The sequence below is a fragment of the Bradysia coprophila genome, unplaced genomic scaffold, assembly GCF_014529535.1.
Source record: "Bradysia coprophila strain Holo2 unplaced genomic scaffold, BU_Bcop_v1 contig_324, whole genome shotgun sequence".
In the NCBI taxonomy this organism is placed as follows: Eukaryota; Metazoa; Arthropoda; class Insecta; order Diptera; family Sciaridae; genus Bradysia; species Bradysia coprophila.
In genome coordinates this window covers 1,469,796-1,491,673 of record NW_023503584.1, presented here as the reverse complement: position 1 = coordinate 1,491,673, position 21,878 = coordinate 1,469,796, and the positions used below count along the sequence as shown (strand labels likewise).

Genomic DNA, 21,878 nt, shown 5'->3' with positions numbered 1-21,878 from the left:
TAGCGAACACCTTACTTTTAACAACAAAAAATTATTTTATTCCAAAAATTTACATGAACAAACAGAAATATTTTTTTTTTTTTATTTGTCCCAGAATCGGTGGAGCTCGATGATAAGCTCTTTTATGCAATTCAACGACAAGAGAAAGTTCTCCATTTGTTATCTTCCTTTCGATGTCGTATAAAGAGGAATTGGTGATTGCAGAAATAACGTTTCCATGACTAGAGTCCAGTTTATCGATTGAACTGAACATATTTATTCAGTCAATATTTTCTTACTAATTAATCCTGTATTCCGGTCCACTGGAATCACACTAACATTGTTGTGATGTTGGTCATGAGCTGTGTAATCATTAAATACAAGTATTCGATCTATAAGATACCACCGCTGCTAAAGAATATAGAGTCTCTTTCTCACACACTTTCTTTCAAGTCGAACTCAAGTTCTAGTTATTTATCTACCAAGGTAGGTAAGAAGGTATTTTTTCGCACTAGATGTCGATTGTCGACCCGAGGCGATGCCGTGAATACAGTGAAATAAATACCTTCAAAACGACATTAAATGGATGCATGGCAGGGCCTACTTTTTAGAATCTTTTAGAGAAAATCGAGAAAATCAAGAAACTTTGAGAAATTCAAGAAACTTATATCTTGAATATCTTGAATTTCTCAAAGTTTCTTGATTTTCTCGAATTAGAGAAATTTCAAGAAATTCCAGAAAATTCAAGAAGTTCGAGAAACTTCGAGAAATTCAAGAAAATTCAAGAAACTAATTTCTCGAGTTTCTTGAAGTTTCTCGAATTTCTCAAATTCGAGAAATTTTAAGAAATTCCAGAAAATTCGAGAAATTTCGAGAAATTCAAGAAATTAGTTTCCAAAAAGTAGGCCCTGATGCATGGAAAGGTGATGATTATGGACCGGAATTGCGAAAAGTAACATATAGCATCCAAGATGGCTACTAGGAGTTTTTTTTGGAAAAGAAAGAAATTTGCCACTTCCACTCTTCTTTAATGAGTTTTAGCACCGACCTTGGGTTTTGCACCTCCATGATGAGGATTTACCATCCCAGGATGGAAGGCGCCTTAACAACTGGAAAAATCCAGTGACAGAAGGAGGAGTGAAGGTTTTGGGGGTATAAGGAGCTAGGTTTCTACTTTCACATTTTGGATAACCTCCCTAAATTCCAATCTAAATACTAATGTCGGTAAGACATGCATTGCGATCACAGCTGATTAACCCATTGTCCATTTTAGGAATAAAATTTTTGTACCAGCTGGTCCAATCCAAAAATATTGCGTATACAGCTTTATATCGCTTTTATCGTCACACTAACGCGATGTGAAAGAGGTAACATTGTGTAAGCATGCATAAGCAGTGTGCGAGGACAGTGGACCAGCTGGTGAAACAGTTGAGGCAAACTTTAATTCAAATTCGGATGAGATTAACTGTAAGAAACATAATCGACTTACGTTACTTCACCCTCATACGACAACGAAAAGGTGCACGCACAGTGAAGATTCTTTTTCTTCCTTGAATTGCATAATACTCACATGCAAAACGTTTAATATGATGGTATTTCATCGCACAATGAGTATTCTTCGCCTCTGAAATGCAATCTTGTGTGATAAAGTACCTTCATATTAAACTCGTTATACGAATTACTATTCCCTTTTGTCGTCATGTTTCAGTTCTTTCAGTTGTTATTGTGATTTAACCATATAATTTTTTATGTTTTGTTTTTCCGACTTTTCTTTCATATTCGTAACCCCCATCCATCGCAGATATTGACCTGATTTAACAATTTATTGTTTAAATATATTGCCCACCCATCCACGCATTGTATTTTCTTTTTTATTTCTGTCGTTTTTTTTTGATGTTTAATTTGATTTATTAATTCATTTTTATCTTTCTTTTTGTTTACCTCTTTATTGTATCCATAAAAAACAATATCAAACACAAAATTAAATCATTTCAATAATCCAAAATCGAATAAAAACAAAAGAATCATTAACTACTCAAACCATGTCATAAAATCACTCACCAGGCGGGCATCTTCTAGTTTCAAACACAACGCATCGTTCGTGGCCCGATTACCAACAATACGACGGCACAAGAGCCAATCACTGCATTCGCCCGGCAATCCGAAACCACCGGCTGGATCGGCTCGAGGACGAGTGCATCGAATAAATGACATGAACACATCGGCAGAGAATTTGGGTGAGTCTTTTCGTTTTCGTTTATTTTTTCTTCTATTTTTTTTCAAATTTCTTTTCGTAACTATCTCGGATAGCTTCTGACTTTTCCAGACTCTTCTAAAATTTTGTTTTTCTGGTGAAATTTTGATACCTTTCTTCGATAATTGCGAAATTGTCTTCAAGGTTGCAGATACTTTTGTTCAATTACTAAATAGATCGGGGAAATTTAATTTTCATTTCATACTCCAAACTGCTATTCCCAAAACATTGTGTTGTTTATCTGCTACACATTCGGATAGTAATACCACTAAAAAATGTTTCTTTTTCCTTTCTCACTGATCAAACAGATCATGTCATGCAATTTATTTCCGTGCTGTACTACACTTCACTATTATTTTATCTTTATAAAACATTACGATTCGATGAAAAATATGAGGAAAACGTTTTTCACATTAAAAGAATATAAAAAAAATGAAATTTCAGAAGTAGCAAATAACGGAAGACCAATGAATGCTAGTTTAAGTGAGGATTCTGTAGCAGAAACAGCGCTCTCTAAAAAAAATTCTGACGGTATGGAAACGTTTTCTGTTCAAAATTGTATTACATAAACGCAATTTCAGTTTCTTTTTTTCGTTTTTTTTTTAAATTTTATTTTCCTTTCTGTTTAATAGAAATTTAAAAGTGTTCTTTGAAATAAATTCGGTTTTTCAATATTCAAAATGTTGAATGGAAATTCAATTTCGCAGTCAACATAAAACATTTAAATGAAATTCAACGAACATGTTGGACCGTTATATGTACGCTGTAACGATGAACACTGTTTTTGGTGTATTAAAAAGCTGTAGACGACATAGCCCTACCGTCACTTCATGCAATATCCACTCTGTGAATGGTAAACCATTTCATGAAAACAAGTATCTTCAATGACTATACGATTAAACAATTACTTTTTACAACTGACCGTAACATCGAATAGGACTGGATAAAATGAGACTGTAACATTAACATTGAGCTTTCGATAAAGTGCTAATATAATGGGCGATCAGAGACACTTTAGTCAGCACAATGTTAACTCTGTCTCGTACTTCATGTGCATTTTACAAATGGTTTACACTGAGCTGTGATATATGGAATTACGATATTCTATGCAGACAGTATGTGGCCAATAACTAGTACTTATTTTACATCATAAACAGTCGTATTGATATGTCTGAATGCTGTTTGACCGTGACAAATTGTCAGAATTGCTCAAACAAATCTATGACGAAAAACGATACCTCATTCTGCGATAAAGTGCAGGCCCAGCAACTTGGTGTTCTTCTATAGAAAGTCAAACTGTCACACCTTACTCCAGTAGACGCGTAACGCAATATACTCATTAAATCTATTACTTCGTATGTTTAAAGTATTACTTGATCTCTGACGAAAAATCTATAAGTAGAAACACCATATTTCGCGAAGAATTCTGAATTTAAAATGAAAGTGTTTACAGTCGAAGGCAGTCAATTTTCAGCATAAATTAGCTTCAGCTGTTTTTCAGCTGATCCATACAAACAATCAGCACCGTTTATACGTCTTTATACGGTTTTACCACTATCATGCCCTTGCGTGTAGCAGCTTCAACCGTAAAAACAAGTATAAACCGTTTTGATTGTATGTGTGGATCAGCTGAAAAACAGCTGAAAATTGACTGGAAGTAGCCATGGCTTATTTTTGGGAATTTTATTTTTGAAAAATTCGGAAAAAATTCTGATTTTTTTTTAATTTTCCGGAACTTTTTGGATTTTTTCAGAATTAAAATTCCTAAAAATAAGCCATGTCGGCAGCTCAATGGTAGAGCATCCGCCCTGAAAGTCTATCTCACCCGTGGATCTACACAGATTTATATTTCAACTCCAATTCGATTCTAGTATTTCAAAAATATCTTAAAAATCTATTACTTCAATCGTTTAAACATTCATTTTGCTATATGAGATCGCATTTTAATCATTGCTTATTTTTGTCGTTTCTGTCGATAGCAGGTGATTAGAAGCAGAATTGACAAATTTATTTCAATCTGAACAGATCGTTGAAGAAATTCTGACCGAAACTTCAGCTTTTTATTTTTACCGGAAAAAAATCGCGTGAATGCACACACGATGGCAATAAACAGCCATAAACGTTCGATTTGATGAAAAACCTAATTTATTTCAAAATGCATGACTATAAAATGAGTATAAAAATAAACTATGGTGTCTCCTCCTCCTATAAACCGCATTTTATTGTTCGCAACCTAATTTTTTGTTTACTAAATATTTAAAAACAAATTGAAATTGAAAAATAAAAATTAAAAAAATTCTCATTGATAGAGTGGCAGTTAAAATAACTCTGTTTATTGTCCGCATTTTCATCGTTTTATTATTAATGTCTGGATTTTAAAACCGAAATGTCGTTAACTTAAATGAACGCATGACAAATTTTTTATCGATATTTTTGGAGCTGGTTTTTTTGTTCAAACTATATATATATATATATATTCGTTACGTGAAACTTGCATGATCCAATTCAATTCATTTTTTTATTCTTTTCGACTATTTTCATTTTCTATTTTCATTGTTAGTGTCTTTCTCTCGGCGATAAGAACAAACGACTTTAATTTAGACAGATGAAAAATGTATATTTAGCTCTAGACAGTAGCATTTTAATGACAAACAATTTATTAGATTATCTAGATCTTAGACAATATATCCCCACTTTCCATTTAAACCAAAAAAATCTTAAGAAAACCAAAAAAAAACCAAAATTTTACTGACCAAATACTTAACAACCTACAATTAGATGGCTTCGAATTTAGTACACAAAGTGTAAATGATATACCGAACAATTATGCGTCGGCAGCAACCGATCTCAACAATCACATCTATGGCAGTGAAGCATCAGAAAATCAGTCAAATAAACAACTTCAACAGCCACAACCGCAATCCGGAAGTGCACATAACAATTTAGCTTTAATTAAAATTGGGGAAGCTACCGCATTGCCCGTTATGTTATGTGGCCTGCTGCAAAAAGAACTATTCTATCAGCAAACACAAATCAATCAGCAGAAAGAATACATGGCACTGTCGCAAAATAATTCTGATTATTTTAAAAATCATCGAAATAGTTTCTGCAGTGCGTACAAAATTATCTTTTCATTTTTATAAAAATACAAAAAAAAAGTTAATTTTTTTCTGTTTCATTTGGTTTTTTGTTTTTACAATCAAGTTTTTGTCTTGTAGTTTTAATCAAAATATTCCACCGTTTAATTTGATTTCCATTTTTATTTCCGAAATTTTTATGAAAATTGATTGTATATGTCTAGTTGGAAGGTGTTTATGACAGAGTTGTAGTCTGCAATATGGGCTTTTGTAAATTAGCGAACGCGATATTATAGTAAGTGTACCGTAGGCTTTAAATTTAGAAATTTAGTCGATGCGTAGGCAACACGTCCACCTTCACGTCCCTAATAATTATTATCTTTAAAGAAAATGCTGTAAATGCTGTCTGGCTTCTCTATGCTCCCCCCACATCCCACTATTACCTTTTAAGGAATTGTTGTCTGGCTTTTCCACAGAATAAATTTCAACCAAGAAAAAAGCAGCTGCCACGGAGACTGCCACCATAAATTGATGTTTAATTAGTCATTTGAAGTGACTCACTCCAGTCTCAGAAGAAATCAACCGTCAACCTAATTGCGTAATTTTATCATCGTTCGGGCTTTGATTAATGAATTTATTGGATAATTACGGAACATGGGAAGTGAGGAAGTGAAATGATAAGAAACATGGTTACAATAGAGACATTGTTCTCTGAGAAACAGTATAGAAGGAATTACAACTGATGCGATTCGATAATTTATCGAATTTCAAAAGAAAAACAAAAACCGACAACTTGCCACAGGACACACTCAGTGACAATATGTTCATCAGTGATAATTAATGAATATGGGATGACCTCTCATTTATCTCGTAATTGAGTTTAGTTTAGTTCTTTTAGTTTCTTGTAGCAAACGATCGGAACAGAAACAGTAAATCTGTTACTTTTTTGACAAATTATCTTCTGGTGTCGATATCGAAATCTATTACTTCAATATTTTTTCAATATTTTGTCATATAAGAAGACACTTGATGAAGCTCGTCTGTTATTATTCTCGTCGTTGTCGATAGCAGATGACTAGCCGATCCGATAATAGTAGTTAGTTAGTTAGTTTCAGTGAGTCGGATTGCAAATCCTTGCACCTAAGCCTCTGGCGGGCCTGTTGTGCTTACTCACAACGGACTATCTACAATCTAGAAGTGCGATTGAGGAAGTCCAGGATGCTACGGGGCGGTATGCTCCAGATAATATTATGCGGCAGAATATATGCGCCGAGTGTTTTTGCTCTGGCCGAGACGTAAGCTGGACATTTACATAGAAAATGTTCCATTGATTCTATATCTCCACACTGCTGACAGTGAGGATCGTTTGCAAGACCCAGAGTGACCATGTGTTTATTTAAAAAGCAGTGCCCTGTGAGAGCAGCGTGATTCTACTGATATTCTTCCGACTGAGTGATAGGATATATTTTGTATTTCTTTTATTGAGATTGATACAGCTTTTTGCGTGGTGCGCGTGATTGATTTTTTGCCAATGTTTTTTGAAGGCAGAGGATTCCCAGCTGGTGATTAGACCCTTGTAATGAGATAATAGTAGAGTTGACCGTTCTAAAATTCTAAAATTGATAATTAGTTAGAGTCAGAAGAAATATTGAAACGAACACTGGACTAAAGGCAACATTTTATTATACTGCAAAGGCTTACAGCTGTTGCGCTTTTTGTTGAATATGTAGAACTTTTCGATCACTCTCTTTGAGAAACACTCATTCTTAAACCGCCTTTGATGGAAAAATAAACGAAACTACCACGTCGAAAGCAATTCATTATCACAATCTCGATAACAATTTAACATTTTTTTTGAAATAAACTTTTTTCTGTGAAAGAATCCAAATGTTTAGTAGCTATTCGATAAAAATCGCGACTTTCACTTTTCTTTAAAGAAATTTGTCGACGATTCTTTAGCTCAATAAGCCCTTTGTGTACTTTTCCTGGAATGATTTTTTTCATTCAGGAATAGTACAGTCAATTAACGATTTTATTTAATTACTTGAACCCATGCGTCGTAGCAGGATAAAAGAAATGACCGAAAATCTTCATGCGAAACGATTACCGAGAATGGCTTTTCAATGAATTACCATTGTCCCATTAAATTCACTAATCAAATTTCCATAATTATCCATCCTTTTTTCCCTTCCAATTAAAAATCAATTGAATGTCGCTCATACGTTAATTATTACCGGAAAATGTAAATAAAAATTTCGTTTCATTCAATTAAGTTCATTCAATTAATAGTCAATTTGATTGGTGTCATTTTGGAAATCAACCCCACCCCATATAAATACAGATGTACGACTCGAAATAGACACCTGTAATCGATGGACTTCAATCGCTTCATAATTTTTCAATTTAATTTTTTTCTTTTGTTTTATAAAACTGTGGTGTTTTATTTGAATTTGAATTAAATTTTGTGGTCCTCTCCATTATATATTGTATCCGATGCCCATCTCATGTAATTGTAACTCTTTTCATTTGTTCATATTTTTTGTTATATTGATTTTTATGTGGTATAAATGTTAAATGTAAAAAATTTGTTTTGATAAATTTGTGTTCTGTTTCGTAATGTAATCGTTCCATATAAATGTCAAATTGTTGAATATTGTAACAACCACACCACTCAAAAGCACTTAATATTTTACCCATCCATATAGGTATGAGCTTTGTTCTCATACACCACCGACTGAATTATAAAACATTCGAATCCGATTCAATTGAATTAATTTATATGACTCACCAATATGTTTTGTGTATGCGGTATGCTCGGGGTAACAGAACAAAACAAAAAAATTGTTTGTAATTAATCCATTACTCATGCACACACACTGTAGTATCTATTCAATTCATCAACAATCAAGTGCGCTAGACCACTTTTTTATTGTAATTCTTCTCTGTATTTATATATAAAAACATTTCCGCACCCAACCATTTGTTCGTTTTTTTTTTCGGGGGTAGGTTCTGTATGTTGATTTTACATATTTATGGTAGACATCCGCATAAATAATTTTGTTCATGGTAATTTATCTCCTGTAGGAATTATGAAAATTACACAGCAAAATGTAACACAACACAAACTCGTTCGGTTGGTGTTATATGTGAAAATAAAGTACTCAATATTATGACAGATATGCGCAAAGAAAAACGTATTTTACATAATTGTATCATACATTTTATGTATATTAACCCATTCAGAATTCAAGAAAAATATCACCAATCCGGCTACGCGAAACTCTAACGATGTTATGTTACGGCGTGAACTTGTTTAAAGGTCTCAGAGGTTTCTATGGAAATTTCAAAGAAATTTCAAAGAAATTTCAAAATCTCTCAATTTTTACCATGTCATTTTGATTTACCAGGACTGAGTTAGATAAAAAAAAATCCTTCAAATCAATTTAGTCATATTGTGGATCGTAAAATTGGAAATCTTTCCATTTGTGTGCTAAGTTTACCAAGTAGCTTTTCTGTATCGTAGATGGCGCTGCGAACATTCCTTTTATGAATCGAAATTGCTCTATGACTCTTCAAACGACATATTAATCTTAATCGATTTCTGCTCGATAAACAAGCTTTCCACTCGTAGATAACCAAATTTTCCAACAGATGCGTTATGTACTATTATTTCACTAGTTTTAAGTTCAAATCATTTTTCAAACAATAATTTTGATCTTCTGTGTCTCAATGTTCCGTTTGAAACACCACTCCTTACCCTGCCATATTTTCAGAAAAGAGTGTAAAGGCTTTTCAGGAGTGTCTCTTTTACCCATAAATATAATCTAGTTATGATGATTTGACCTCGAAGTTAGATCTGGTGAGAAAACATTTTCCTTTTGGTAGAATATCGATTAATGTCGGAAAATTCGGGAAAATGTAAGAAAATTTCCGAAAATGTTTTACTATAAATTGTTCATGTCTCGAAGTACTAGATTCAGATGAATATTGTGTACAATTTACGCGTTACCAAGTAAATCTGGTGTCATAAGTTTAGGAACTAAAAAAATTAATGTGAGTGGAACTTATGGAGTCTGAAAAGAAAGGAGAAAAGTTTCTAACGCGAGTTCTAACGAGGCTTTTCCAGTTCTAACTGATAAATTCTTCTCAATAGTACTCCCTTCCCATTACAGATTTGAGTGAGGTGAATCCTATCATATCATGATCATATCATGAGCTCTCATTTTCCAAGTTTCTAATTCGCAATGTTTCCAACCACATGCCAGATCTAAATGCTCACTGTAGAAAGAAAATTTTCTCTTGTTTCTATATGCTAAGAGTATAAAGGTTTTATGTGTCTTATTGTGTGTCCACCAATATTCCGTACAATGAACGACGAAAAAAATCCTAAAATAAATTTATGATAAAGTCTTAATGAAATCTAACATTGAAATATTTTTTTGTCAAATCACTTCCCACAACACTAATCATGAACATAATAAAAGAAAAGGAAAGAACGAACGAACGAACGAACGAAAAGAATAAATAAATAAACTACAAACCAAATCAATTACATGTGTAAACACTTTAGACACTATTAACCGACTCATAATTGCGAACGACTTGAAACATTGCCAAATAATTTTCATTTGTCTGAATAAACATAAAAAAATGTTCCTTCTCTCTGTCTCTCTGAAACCTAACATTTATATCTCGGTCGGAGATACATATCTCTATACAATACACATCCATAATAACCGAGTAGTTGATCTCCCAAAAACCAAAACGCCATCAAAATCGCATACAGAATACACAATGTGGAACATCCATCTGTCTATGTTTATTCATGTGTCAAATGTCTGTCGAGTTATATCTGGACACTTCACTGTCCATTTTGATGTTATAATAACGCTGTGCGAACGGTATAATTAAATAGTTTGTCTTTCACTAATCTCGAGTGTATAATTGGATAAAATTTGTCAGAAATCATTTACGATTATGTCGAATTTATGAGGTTTTAATGGATAATGTTTGTGTGGTCTCTCCATTTAAATTACTGTGCGAATCCACGCGATGAGTTGATTATAGGGAAATGAATTAAAGGGACCGTTAGATAAAGTTAATGTAAGAACGTTAACATGTCAATTGCCGCTATTTTTATTGCTGGTACGCTGAGTGATGTCAGATAAATAAATAAAAAATGGTTCTCCCATTCAAAATGCTTAATATTATGACGAAAATAAATTTGAGTTATCCAACACACAACACACCACATTTCCGTCAACCAAACAAATTGTTGGAGAACATGAAAAATGTTTGAATCTATCCTTCCGCCATCACCGCCTGAACTCCAAGCTTTGGTTTAATATACTAAAGTCAACCAACTGCAGTTATACGTTCAATGTACACTTTGTAGATGCACTTCACACGGTCAATTAGGCAACTCTTTCATCATTTCAAATTTAACATTCAAATAAATTTTCATAGAAAATTTAATGCCACAGAGCTGCAGCTAGTTTTTCAATTGAGTAACGCAATTCGTAAGTAGATTAACAAATAGTTAAGAGACTAGAGTACCGGGGAAATTTACAAATATAGTTGGGTTCGGAAGAGAAATGGGTTGGTCGCGTAGTTGACTGCAACATCCGAATGCAAAGTTGTTACTCAGATCTTCAGTTTTTTCCTATTAAAATTTTGAGCCGAAAAGCTTGAACGTGAAACAGTCAAATCTTCAAATTTTACTCTACAGTGGGCGTCAGCAAAATTTGGATAGGAATTTGCTCCATCTGGTTTTCAGCTGATCCACACATACGAACAAAACTGTTTATACGTGTGGACCAGCGTGTACGTGTTTGGTTGAGTGGACCAGCTGAAAATCAGCTGATACTACTTCCAGTTTAAATTTCACTGACGTCAGTTGTGGTTCCATTGTCAGTCATGACTGCCTGAGGAACATGTTTTCTTGAGTCGATTATTTAAGAATAATAAGGATTTGGATGTCTGAGAGAGACAATCGTTTGCAACCAAATTTTACCAGAATTCACTGGCCCTGAATGTTACTTCAATTAACCCAACTCTAGCAACTCTTTAGATTCCATGACACATCGCTGACTAGGTTCTCTGCTAATTATGTAAACTTAAAATGGTAGAAAGCAAAATTTTGAATTGCAGCTGTTGCTATTGTAAATAGCTGAGAGCTTAACTGAAATTAATCCTTTTTGTTTTAACACAAAAAAAAGAAAAGAGGAAACAATGCGACAAGTGCATTGTGAATTCATTGTCCGTTTTACCAAGTCGTAAAATTGTTAATTGTAATTTTGCAAAACGTTGAAGTTAAAAATGAATGTCGTTTGTGGAAGTCGTTTGCTTGTTATTATGTTAATGTTAATTTTAGTCACCTAAGCCGCATTTTAGTTGATCTTTTTTTTAATTTTTTTTATTTTTAAAACTAGTTTTTAGTTTAAATATTTAAATTTAATTGTGCAAAATATAATTCTAAAATAAATATTTTTTTCTTTCTCTCTTTTTGACCCATAATCTCGCTTTAGATGAAGACGACGAGCCACGATGTGTTCAATTAACCAATCAACATAAAACAGCCATTCGTTTCATTAGAAAGGTAATTCATTTATGTACTGTGTACCCACTTTGTTTTTCGATACAGAAGAAGAAAAAAAAAACCTGGAAAACCAAACAAAACCAACCATTTGTTTTGATTCAAAATTTATACAAACCAAAATATTTATACTTTCATTACACTCATACATATTTTATCCGAAGACGAAGAAGAAAAAAAAATCCATTTTGACTAAAAACATCCGACGATTCTAGCGATCATTAATTTTCAAAACGCCCATCGTGTGTTGTTATCCTTTGTATATTTTATATACTGATACTAATTATATAAAAACAACATTGTTTGTGCTCTTAAATTTAAAATTGAACGATGAAATTTGCAAAATTTATTTTATTTCTCAATTTTATTTTATTTCTTTTTCTTTGTGTGTTATCAAACAGATGAAGTATTTTGTAGCAAGGCGTAAATTTAAGGAGGCCTTAAAACCCTACGATGTTAAAGATGTGATGGAACAATATGCGGCTGGTCACGTTGACCTACTGGGCCGAGTTAAAAATGTTCAAACTAGGTACTCGATCTATTGAATGTGTTATACAAGACAAACAAGTATTAAAAGAAACCATTTATTATTTATAACAAGCATAATAATTTCTAAAAACAAAAATGTTTTTTTAGTTTTATACTCTTTTTGATTGAATTTTTTTTTTGTTTTTGTTTTATTTAAACCTTTTGATGTGTGCGACTAAAATCAAGACTGAGTTTTTAACACAACAATTAATTTTTTTGTTTTCTTTTAGTTTGAAATAATTTTGTAAGATAAGATTTTTCGTTTTAAGTTTTATCGTGTGGAACAATGTAAAGCTTGCTTTCAACATCAGAAATATTTTTTGTGATTGCTTCTGACACCAGGAATTTCGAAAGTTTTCCAGTTTCACCATTTCATAGAGAAGTGCAGTTCCGACCCGATTTCAAATCGACCCGACGAATTTTAGGTTTGATTATCTCCAAATTACGATTAAATCTGCTACTTCTTTTGTTTAAAGTAATCGATAGTATTTGATACAAAATCTTTTACTTCGTTAGTTTTAACATAAATTTTGGTATACAAGACCGCGACCAGATAAGAGACCGTTCACGATTTTTTTTGTCGTCGTTGTTAAAGTTCGGAAGAGATTAGATCAACATGAAATTACCTGAAAAAACCTGAATCTGATTTGACCTTAATCTGATGTAACAAGCTTTGGCTTGACCTGAAATCTTAATTCAGTCGTTACGTCAAACCTGACCTGGAGCCTGATCAGGCTACATTAAACCTGACCTGAACCTGAAATTCTGAATTTCAAGGTCAGGCTAAATTTGACAGCGGTCGACCGTGGTCACCTGTTTCGAGCTTTAGTCGCTGTCGACAATCATTTGTGAATTTCTTAATGGCAGGACTAAGGCTATGCATTGTCTGGATTCACAATTCTCAAAATCCTAAAACAATCTCCATCCCAACCTAAGCCCTGTCAGTATATGTAAAAAATAGCTACGATGATCAGGCTTTCTTCACCATCACGCTTTTAAATTTTCCATATTTTTCATAATTTTCACAAAAAATCTTTTTAGGGAAAATACAGAAAAAATAGTTCCCAAAAAAGTCCTTGGGCTACCTAAATGATTGCCTCACAGACTTTTAATTTTCTGGTTCAAAAAACTTGTCGGGCCGGTGTTTGAAATAAACTTCACTCTGCTAACCTCTATAACAATTATGAAAACAGTTGAAATCTCACTGAAAAAAGTCTCCATTTATAGGGAACTGCTAGAGATAGACAATAGTTGGATACGTTATGTGCTAAATAAATTTCATTAATCCACGACGAACAGACATAATGTCAAAACTTTACACAGCACTATATTGTATCTTCAATTGACGATAAGAGTTAACTTGATACAAAAGTTCAAAATTTATTTTCGCAGTTTCTTTGTGCAATCGCTACGACTATATCTAGAGAGTTTCGCTGAACAAATTCAGAAATGCTTTTCGCTTCTAAAAGACAATTACGGATGTTATTTCGAAAATAATTACAACTTTTCTTTGATATTTATGTAATGTATTGCAGCATTGCTCGGATGAACAGTAAATGGAATTGTTACCATTATTGGAAACATATCAAACGTACAAGCTGTAACCGTTTCAATTTAAGAAAATTATATTGGAAACAGTAGAGAGAATTTTAAAGCAATAACGGCAACAGTGGACAATATCTCGATTTTCACACAACTGTGCATTAGCTTCTTATTAAGTTCTATCTAAAAATCCTATCGCAAATCCGTTCAAAAAAGCTGTTTCCATTTCAAATCGTATAAAGAGCGTCGCAATCACTTGACGCTACGTGATGTAATCTCCGCCGGCCTATACTAACAAAAATGACTGGGAAAGGGTTAATCCTGTTGCCGTTTAGAATTGAGTTGATTTGAATTTATCCTGGTTGAAAGAGCGTCACAAGAATATTCTGAAATCAAAATTCATTTCATTCGATTTGGTAAATTTGTCGGAATTTTCTCGTTTTTTTTTTTGCATTAATTCCACAACCAGATCTCTATTTGTTTTGATTTTGTTGGTTTTAATAATAGTCTTGTTGTTTCATGGTGATTGGTTTTTGTTTGTTTTCGAAAAAGAAACATTTTTTTTTCGTTGCGTTCTTTCATTGTTGGTTCTAGGTTTTATTTGACAGTGAATGAGATTTTTTTAGTTTTTCTTTATTTATACTCCTCAGAATGAATAGGAAGACTTGCCGATTTTCCGTTCCACACGGCTGCCGCTATTTTTACACTTAGATGAAAATAGCTGGTAGCTCTCTGTTTTTAAGCATGCAAAATTTGTATCTAAAATTTTGAGGAATACACGCGATTAGTGCGGCATCGGCTTAAGTCAAACTATAGCGAATTTCTTGATGTTATGAATATGCTACTGAGCATCAGTTTTACTTAACAAAACATGAATTACGTCATGAAATTCAATATACTTTGACGTAAGCCGATGGCGCATTAAACATGCGGGTTACAAAAACAGATGGTAACAAACAAAACTTCGATTTATACTTGAAGCCAACGTTGTCTTTCAATTTTTTTTGGAAAAATTAGGAAATTAGTTCCAAATGTAAAATGTGTGGAGCTCAGAACAAAATCTTCCTATTCCTTTTGAGCCAAATGTAACTCTTTGTTTTGCGACAACAATACGATTAGTGTGCCACATTTGAATAATTTTTTTTTTGGTTTGTTAGAATTTCTCTTGTGTTGGACCTTGAAATTAGATTTGTTTTGTGATGTCAACTTTGAAATTCTAAATTTAGTATAAATTTTATGAAACATTTTAAACAAACGAATATGAAAGTTGTTTGCCCTCTATGAATTGTTACTTCACACAATTTTCTATATCATCCAACTACTGACCGAAAAAACACAACAATTTGTGTGCGAGTGTGTGATTTACTCTATTTCCCATTCTTCGATTTCATTACTCAAGTATGTTGTTTCGTATGTCCTCTTTGAATGTAATGATGTTATTTTAGTATGGTAAGCACATTATTTTTATTGGTATACCTTCAACCTACCGACAAGAGAGAAAAAAAAAATTGTTTTCAATTGACACTAAACAGACGTTATAGGCGAGTTGTTTGTTTATATCTGCACACTATACCAAATTATTTAGAACACATCACTTGCTAAAAAAAATCATTTTAACATCAACCCAATCAGCATAACAGTTTTGAACAGTGGGATGATTCTTGAAGTATCATTAATTCAACCATTGTAGAACTTGATTTTAACTTGATTTTCAGTCGGGTCGAATCATGTCTGGCTAATCAATTTCAATTTAGATCTGATTGATAACTTGACGTTGTTCTTTCATGGAAACGTTATTACTGCAAGGAATTCCATGGTTTTTTCATGCAATATTCAAAGTAGGATAGTCATAGCTATTCTTCTTTGCGGAGGACGGGACACGTACACCTTTTCAACTCGATTGATATATGTGAAATCCCTTAGATGTAAAAGCACTTGTTACTTTGCCCGATAACAGTTTTCATTAATGAAGTGTCTTTGATGGATCATCACCAGACACTACGAAAGATTACTAGGATTTCGAAAAGCTGATTGATTAACCTGTTACAAACGACAAAAGTGTCGCGACATAGTCATCAGATCTGTTACTTCTTTTGGCTAGTGTTTGATAAAAAAAATCTTTTACTTCATTTGTTTTAACATTCTTTTAATTGTAAACTAGACCACTTGCCCGAGGTGATCGATCTCGACAACAGATTACTAGCCGTTGCTATCTCAATTGGTGTTCATTCGTATTTGACAGAATTCTTTGCTACAGTCGACTGCCAACGTTTTCACATCTCCAAACTTTATCCTAATGAACTTTTGGATGAACTACACCTAGAATCCGTTTTAAAATTGCCGTTCCTTCAACCTTCATTTCTATTTATGGTAGCGTTTCCATATCCTTCTCTTTTAAAGGAAATTTATTTTATTGTTGATTTAAATCATTCGGTTAGAAGAGAAGGAGGTTAATGAGGCCCAGTTACAATTGGCACAATGACCGATAAGTCGGTGGTGTATAGTAAATCTTACTGAAATCAAATTGCTAAAAAATGGTAATGCTCCAATTCAGCATGTGATTCATATAGCAGTATCACTTTCGAAATAATTGCGTGGGTACAATCGCAACTCAATTTTCTTTTAAATGTTCCAGACTAAATAACTTATGGCACACAATCCATATGCGTTTAGCATGAAATAAACACATTAAAGTAAATAAACAACTTTCTTTGACCGTGTTAACTCGTTCGAAATCACCCAAAAAACAAAAATTCTCAATATCCATAAATCACCCCCCGGAACAATTTGTAGTACAACTTTATTAACCATGTTCATTACACAATCAATAACTTCACAAAACAACCGAACAAAATCTCCAAACCAAAATATACACACAACAGTTGCTTAAATATAGCAGGAGACACACAAATCATTACAATAATGATTTACTACCGAGCGAGATTCTTAAAACAAACAATTCAATTTTCGATAATATTGATAGCCATCATGCTACTATTAGCAATATTAAGCGAACACACCGAACACAGCATTACATATTACACAGCATAAACAATTTACCTTTTAACCGTAAATCCTGGCACTAATATCGACAATGACAGATTACATAAATTTATATTTTCATTCTGACTATGGGATTCCACGGCAAAAATAAAAAATTGCTTTGCACACCGGCAATAAAAAAAAAATCCGAAAAATGAAAAACTGTTGAATGAAGTCGGTGATAATGTTCTTTCAGTATAGACGAATATAAGAAGATGAACGGAAAAGTTTGCATTGTTTGGAATATTATTTCGGATAAAATGTTGATTTATCGTCGTTTCATCGTTGTGTGTTCAATCATTGAACGATCATTGTGATGACGCGTTTTTGCTGGAAGAAGATGCTGACACGTATATAAATGTCATAAATCATTTTTGAGGTCAATGGATTAAAAATCTGATTTCTTAATGGTGGTTATTAACGACGATTATTATATTAGAGGTCCATTTAATAGGGAGTTAATGAATCATACTCCAACGTTCATTTACTCAGTTTTAAGCTGTGTAAGCGACCCGTACACATACCAATCAAATAGCAGTTGTACTGTGTGAAACAGGAAAGGTGAAATGACTATAAACTCTCTTCATTTCACAGTAAAACGTTGAAGGCCGGAGTATACTGGCAGTTGTAAAAAGTTACAAACTGTGTTCTTTATGAGACAGAGCTGAAATACTTGCTAGTTGATTTTATTTTGTTAATATATGAACAAAGATCTTCAACAGTGTGATTCGAGTCAAGTATATAAACGCAGGAACTGCTTCTCAAACTTTCCCCAATTTTCCTAGACTCTCCCACATCCTAACAAAGTTTAAAAAAAATAATTTTTGGGATTATTAGGGAAACTGATGTCTGTGAAGTGTCTCCGAAAGAAATCTACGAATATCAAACCTCCGAGAAAAGTTTCCTTGTACAGAAGTTCTTCCGTTGCATTTTGTAAAAATGACAAAAACTCTCATGTCTTCGTCTTCGTGTTGTTGTATTTTCAAAAAAGAAGATTTTACTTTTACAAAATGTAAAAGGAAGGCTTGTACAAGGAAACTTTTTTCGAAGATTTGAAATTCGGAGGTTTTTCAGAGATACTTCACAGACATGGAAAAATATGTGAAAATGTTCCCTTCACGAACGTAAAATTAAAGGCGCCAGTTTTGAAACATCGGGAAGTATTGATTGTTGTACTCGTTCGTTTCAAAAAGAATATAGAATTGTCCATAAATGACATAAAAAAAAGTTTTACGTCTTGATTTATGAACGGTTCCTTGTGCCCTTCTGACTTTTTCTCTAAATTGTGACACCTATCGATACCAATACGACAACAATTTTACAAAGTGTCACCCTTGTCTGAAATGGAATCATTAAATCATTTTGTTAGATTTTAGTAATACTGACAATATCACCAAGTTGCACATGAATCAAAAAAAAAAAATTACAAAAAAAACCAAAAATCATTTTTATATTCGACTCATTTTCTCACGTCTGATTATTAGCTCAAATACTTTTTGGCACGAAAAAAGTTTCGTGAAGCTCTCAAACCGTACGATGTTAAAGATGTTATAGAACAATATTCTTCCGGTCATGCCGATCTTCTTAATCGCGTCAGGAACCTACAGTTTAGGTGAGAAGTTAACTTAATTTTTTTTATAATTTGTTTTTAGTTTTAGTTCAATATTTTCTTTCTTTTTTTTATAAAAACAAAATTAACTTCCATTTGGTGTCGAGTTTTTTTTGTATGGGTCGGGGGAAATATTAAAATAAAAACAGCTGCTTCATTCAATTATTTGATTTATTTTTGTTTTTTTGTTCGTTCGTTCGTTCGTTCGTTTAATAGATATTTACATAAGGCTAAAAACTCCTTTTTTACGTTAATCAAATTTTGTTTTTGTTTTTGTTATTTTTAAATTCAATTTTCCTATTATACCTTCGCAATAAATATATTAATTGAGTTGTCCTATGGTATTATTTTAATGGCAAATTAAATGTTTTGGTGTTTATATTGACTGTTGTGTAAATGTGTAAACTGTGATTTAAGTCCATCCACATGTTGTTGTTTGTATCCGATTACGATTTTATATTTATATGATAAAAAAAAAGGAAGAAGAAAAAAATTTCATACGAAAACAAAAACCGCTAACGATTTTACTTAAACTAAATTTGTGATCCGTTGGATATGTACTTTGGACAACCTAATTTTTTAATTTTATTTTTCATTTCATAAATCGAAACAATATTCAATCGAGTCTTTTTTTAGAGCTCCTTCTACTTTCAATTCACTTCATTTTTGTTCAATATTAATGATAACACATAATCAGCTGTGGTATAATTCTAGATTATACTTTACGCGAATTCATTTTTCGCTTAATAGATTTTAATATTTTAACTATATATCAATCAAAATGGCTTTATTGAGCTAGGCACAAAGATTAGTCAGCAATTACGACGGCCATAGATATAGTCACAAACACAACAATTATTTCAAATGTTCCTAGTTAGTCGATATTCGTCTGCTTTTATTGAAAATATTTGAAAGCGGATCGTTAACTGTTCATCTAAATGCTGACAGGGGACGTAAAGAACTAGCGAATCATAAGAAAAATGAAATTTCATGGATTTAAATTCATACCCAGAAGGTTGACGATGGCTTTTTCCTATAATTCGTTAATCGGAAACGTCTACTTTCTACATTTAGATATTCAAATCAAATCAAGGTCATGGAAAATCTGTTTTACTTGTGACAATGCTTCAGACTCCATTTTCTAAGATTAATTTTTATTGGAAGCCATAAATTCCATCCTTTTGTTATCTGATCGTTTGTATTAATCACCAAGGTTCCTTTCTCTGTTACAACATTTAACCTTTGCTCATTACAAAACTTTCGTTTTTCATGCATCTTTTTGCTTTTACGCAAGGATTTTCTTTTTAAGATTAGCAACGTCGGACGTATTTTCTCTTCGAGCTTTTTTTGTGTACATGGATTGGTTTGAGTGCCTAAATATTCCCAGACCACAGTCGAATTTTTTTTTAATGTCAATTGGTCCATTTAGGACGGTAATTTCCCAATTCTAAACATACTATACATGAAAAATCTGTTGTTGTCGCGACAAGTTGACCAAAAAAGGTTAATGACGATTGGCTTTGGGTGAAAGGTTAATATCGGAAAATCATAAACGTTTTGTTTATTGGGAGTATCTTTCGTTAACTAACCGAAAGGTCGGCCGTGTGTGCATACTTGACCAATCGAGCTTCGCTGTACAAATTTTACTAAATTGATTCGACAGCACCAGTTGTTCTAAAAAATGTTACATTGATCGAAACATGGTCTGTAAAGCCTCGTGTATGTTTTCAGCACAAGATCTCGATATACTCAGTACTCAGCTTTCATAAATGCATCAAAAACAACCTGTTCTCTAGTTGACGAAATTCGGTACGAGATCAACTGGTACTTTTCATATTCAGAATCAACGAATCACTTATCCCACAAAAATACGCAAAAAGAACGGTTTTGTTTAAATCTCAACGTATTTTCGCAACATTAAGTTTTACGTGAGCCTGGCGTAAGACAATTAATATGCAAACGTAAATGGTGCAAAGCCCGAACGAAGACGCGAAGAATTAAAATCCACCAATATATGTGACTCGACTTAGGCTTGATTCATGTCATATTCATTGATCTGTCATTGTCGACTGCTTAGCCGCTAATTTACCATTAATTCGAAAACCATTTGAACGAACGTTAGACTTGACTTAAACATACGACTATGACGACTTCTAAATTCCATTCAACGAGAGCGTTAAATTCTCTTCTTTATTTAAGTAAAGCGTATAGAAACATTCCAAACTTCTTCTCCAGCAAACTAAACGTTGAAGACGCTGAAAACATATTAATGACTGACTATATAAAAGACTTCGTGACAAAGTTTGTGTATTAACTCTAAGGAAAACAAGCAAAGTCTGCAAACTTCCAATCAATTTAATTACAATCGATCAAGGTATACTGTCTCGCGTTTATCATGCACAGCAAAAATGTACTTAATATGACTTGATTCATCACCGTAGTTGCTTCTTATTGAAATATACGCAACAATGCAAGAAACTATCTTCATCAGCGGCATGGATTCACCAGCACCACTCATCGAAACTTTATTTGTTTTCCTGCAATTTTCTTTCTTCCTTCTCTTTCAGTAATAGAAAAAGAAATGCAATAAAAATAATTGAAAGTTTTAAACCGCACTTATACCAGTAGTTCAAAAATGTGTCGCTTTTCTTTCTGTCATAATGTATTTTCCAAGCAGCAGCAGGTCTATTATTCGTTTGTTTTTCTGTTCCACACCGAGCACTTTCTATTCTTAAGTTCACTCCATTTCCTTATCGTAGAAAACTTAGATCTTAATATCAATGTAATGTTATTAAAATGCTTTACAGTACCCCGCTTTCTTAATTAAGAAATGTAAGAAATTTATAGTTTTTCACATTAATGAATTAAGGCTTTTTCTGTATAACTTTTATGTTTCTTTTTTCCGGTGTATTTTTTCGCTTTCGTTTTGTTACTCTCTAAGTTATGTTGGCGCTGTGTGTATGTATATATTTATAATTGCTGCACAGCTTGTATACGGTTTCATAAATTAAGTTTACTTATTCACTAATTAATTGTTGTTTGTGTAATAAAAAACCAAAAATGTATAAATAACAATAAAGTTTTGCATACAAACATAAAAAAACGCAGAAATAAAAGCATCCCCATTCAAGTTTCAAGTTAAATATAAATAATTTTTATGAGGCTTATAGATTTAAGGATTAAAAAGATTTAAAAACTTTTGCAAGCTTTTGCAATTTATGCTCAGTTCTACACAGATATTACAATAATGTA

General features: G+C 32.8%; 1 protein-coding gene across 17 annotated transcripts in view; it reads left to right on the top strand.

Moving 5' to 3' along the window:
• LOC119079366 (potassium voltage-gated channel subfamily KQT member 4) overlaps positions 1-21,878 on the top strand; it is a 98,188-nt gene that overhangs the window by 62,591 nt on the left and 13,719 nt on the right. For 3 of the 17 annotated variants that reach the window (XM_037187226.1, XM_037187223.1, XM_037187224.1), the window contains 4 exons: positions 2,059-2,216; positions 5,012-5,344; positions 11,838-11,908; positions 12,307-12,434. In XM_037187226.1, coding sequence (XP_037043121.1) covers positions 2,059-2,216; positions 5,012-5,344; positions 11,838-11,908; positions 12,307-12,434 — 690 coding nt within the window. Of the gene's footprint in view, positions 1-2,001; positions 2,217-2,677; positions 2,765-5,011; positions 5,345-11,837; positions 11,909-12,306; positions 12,435-18,501; positions 18,630-21,878 lie in introns of all 17 variants that reach the window. The other 14 variants (XM_037187225.1, XM_037187221.1, XM_037187222.1 and 11 more) reach the window with 9 other exon arrangements.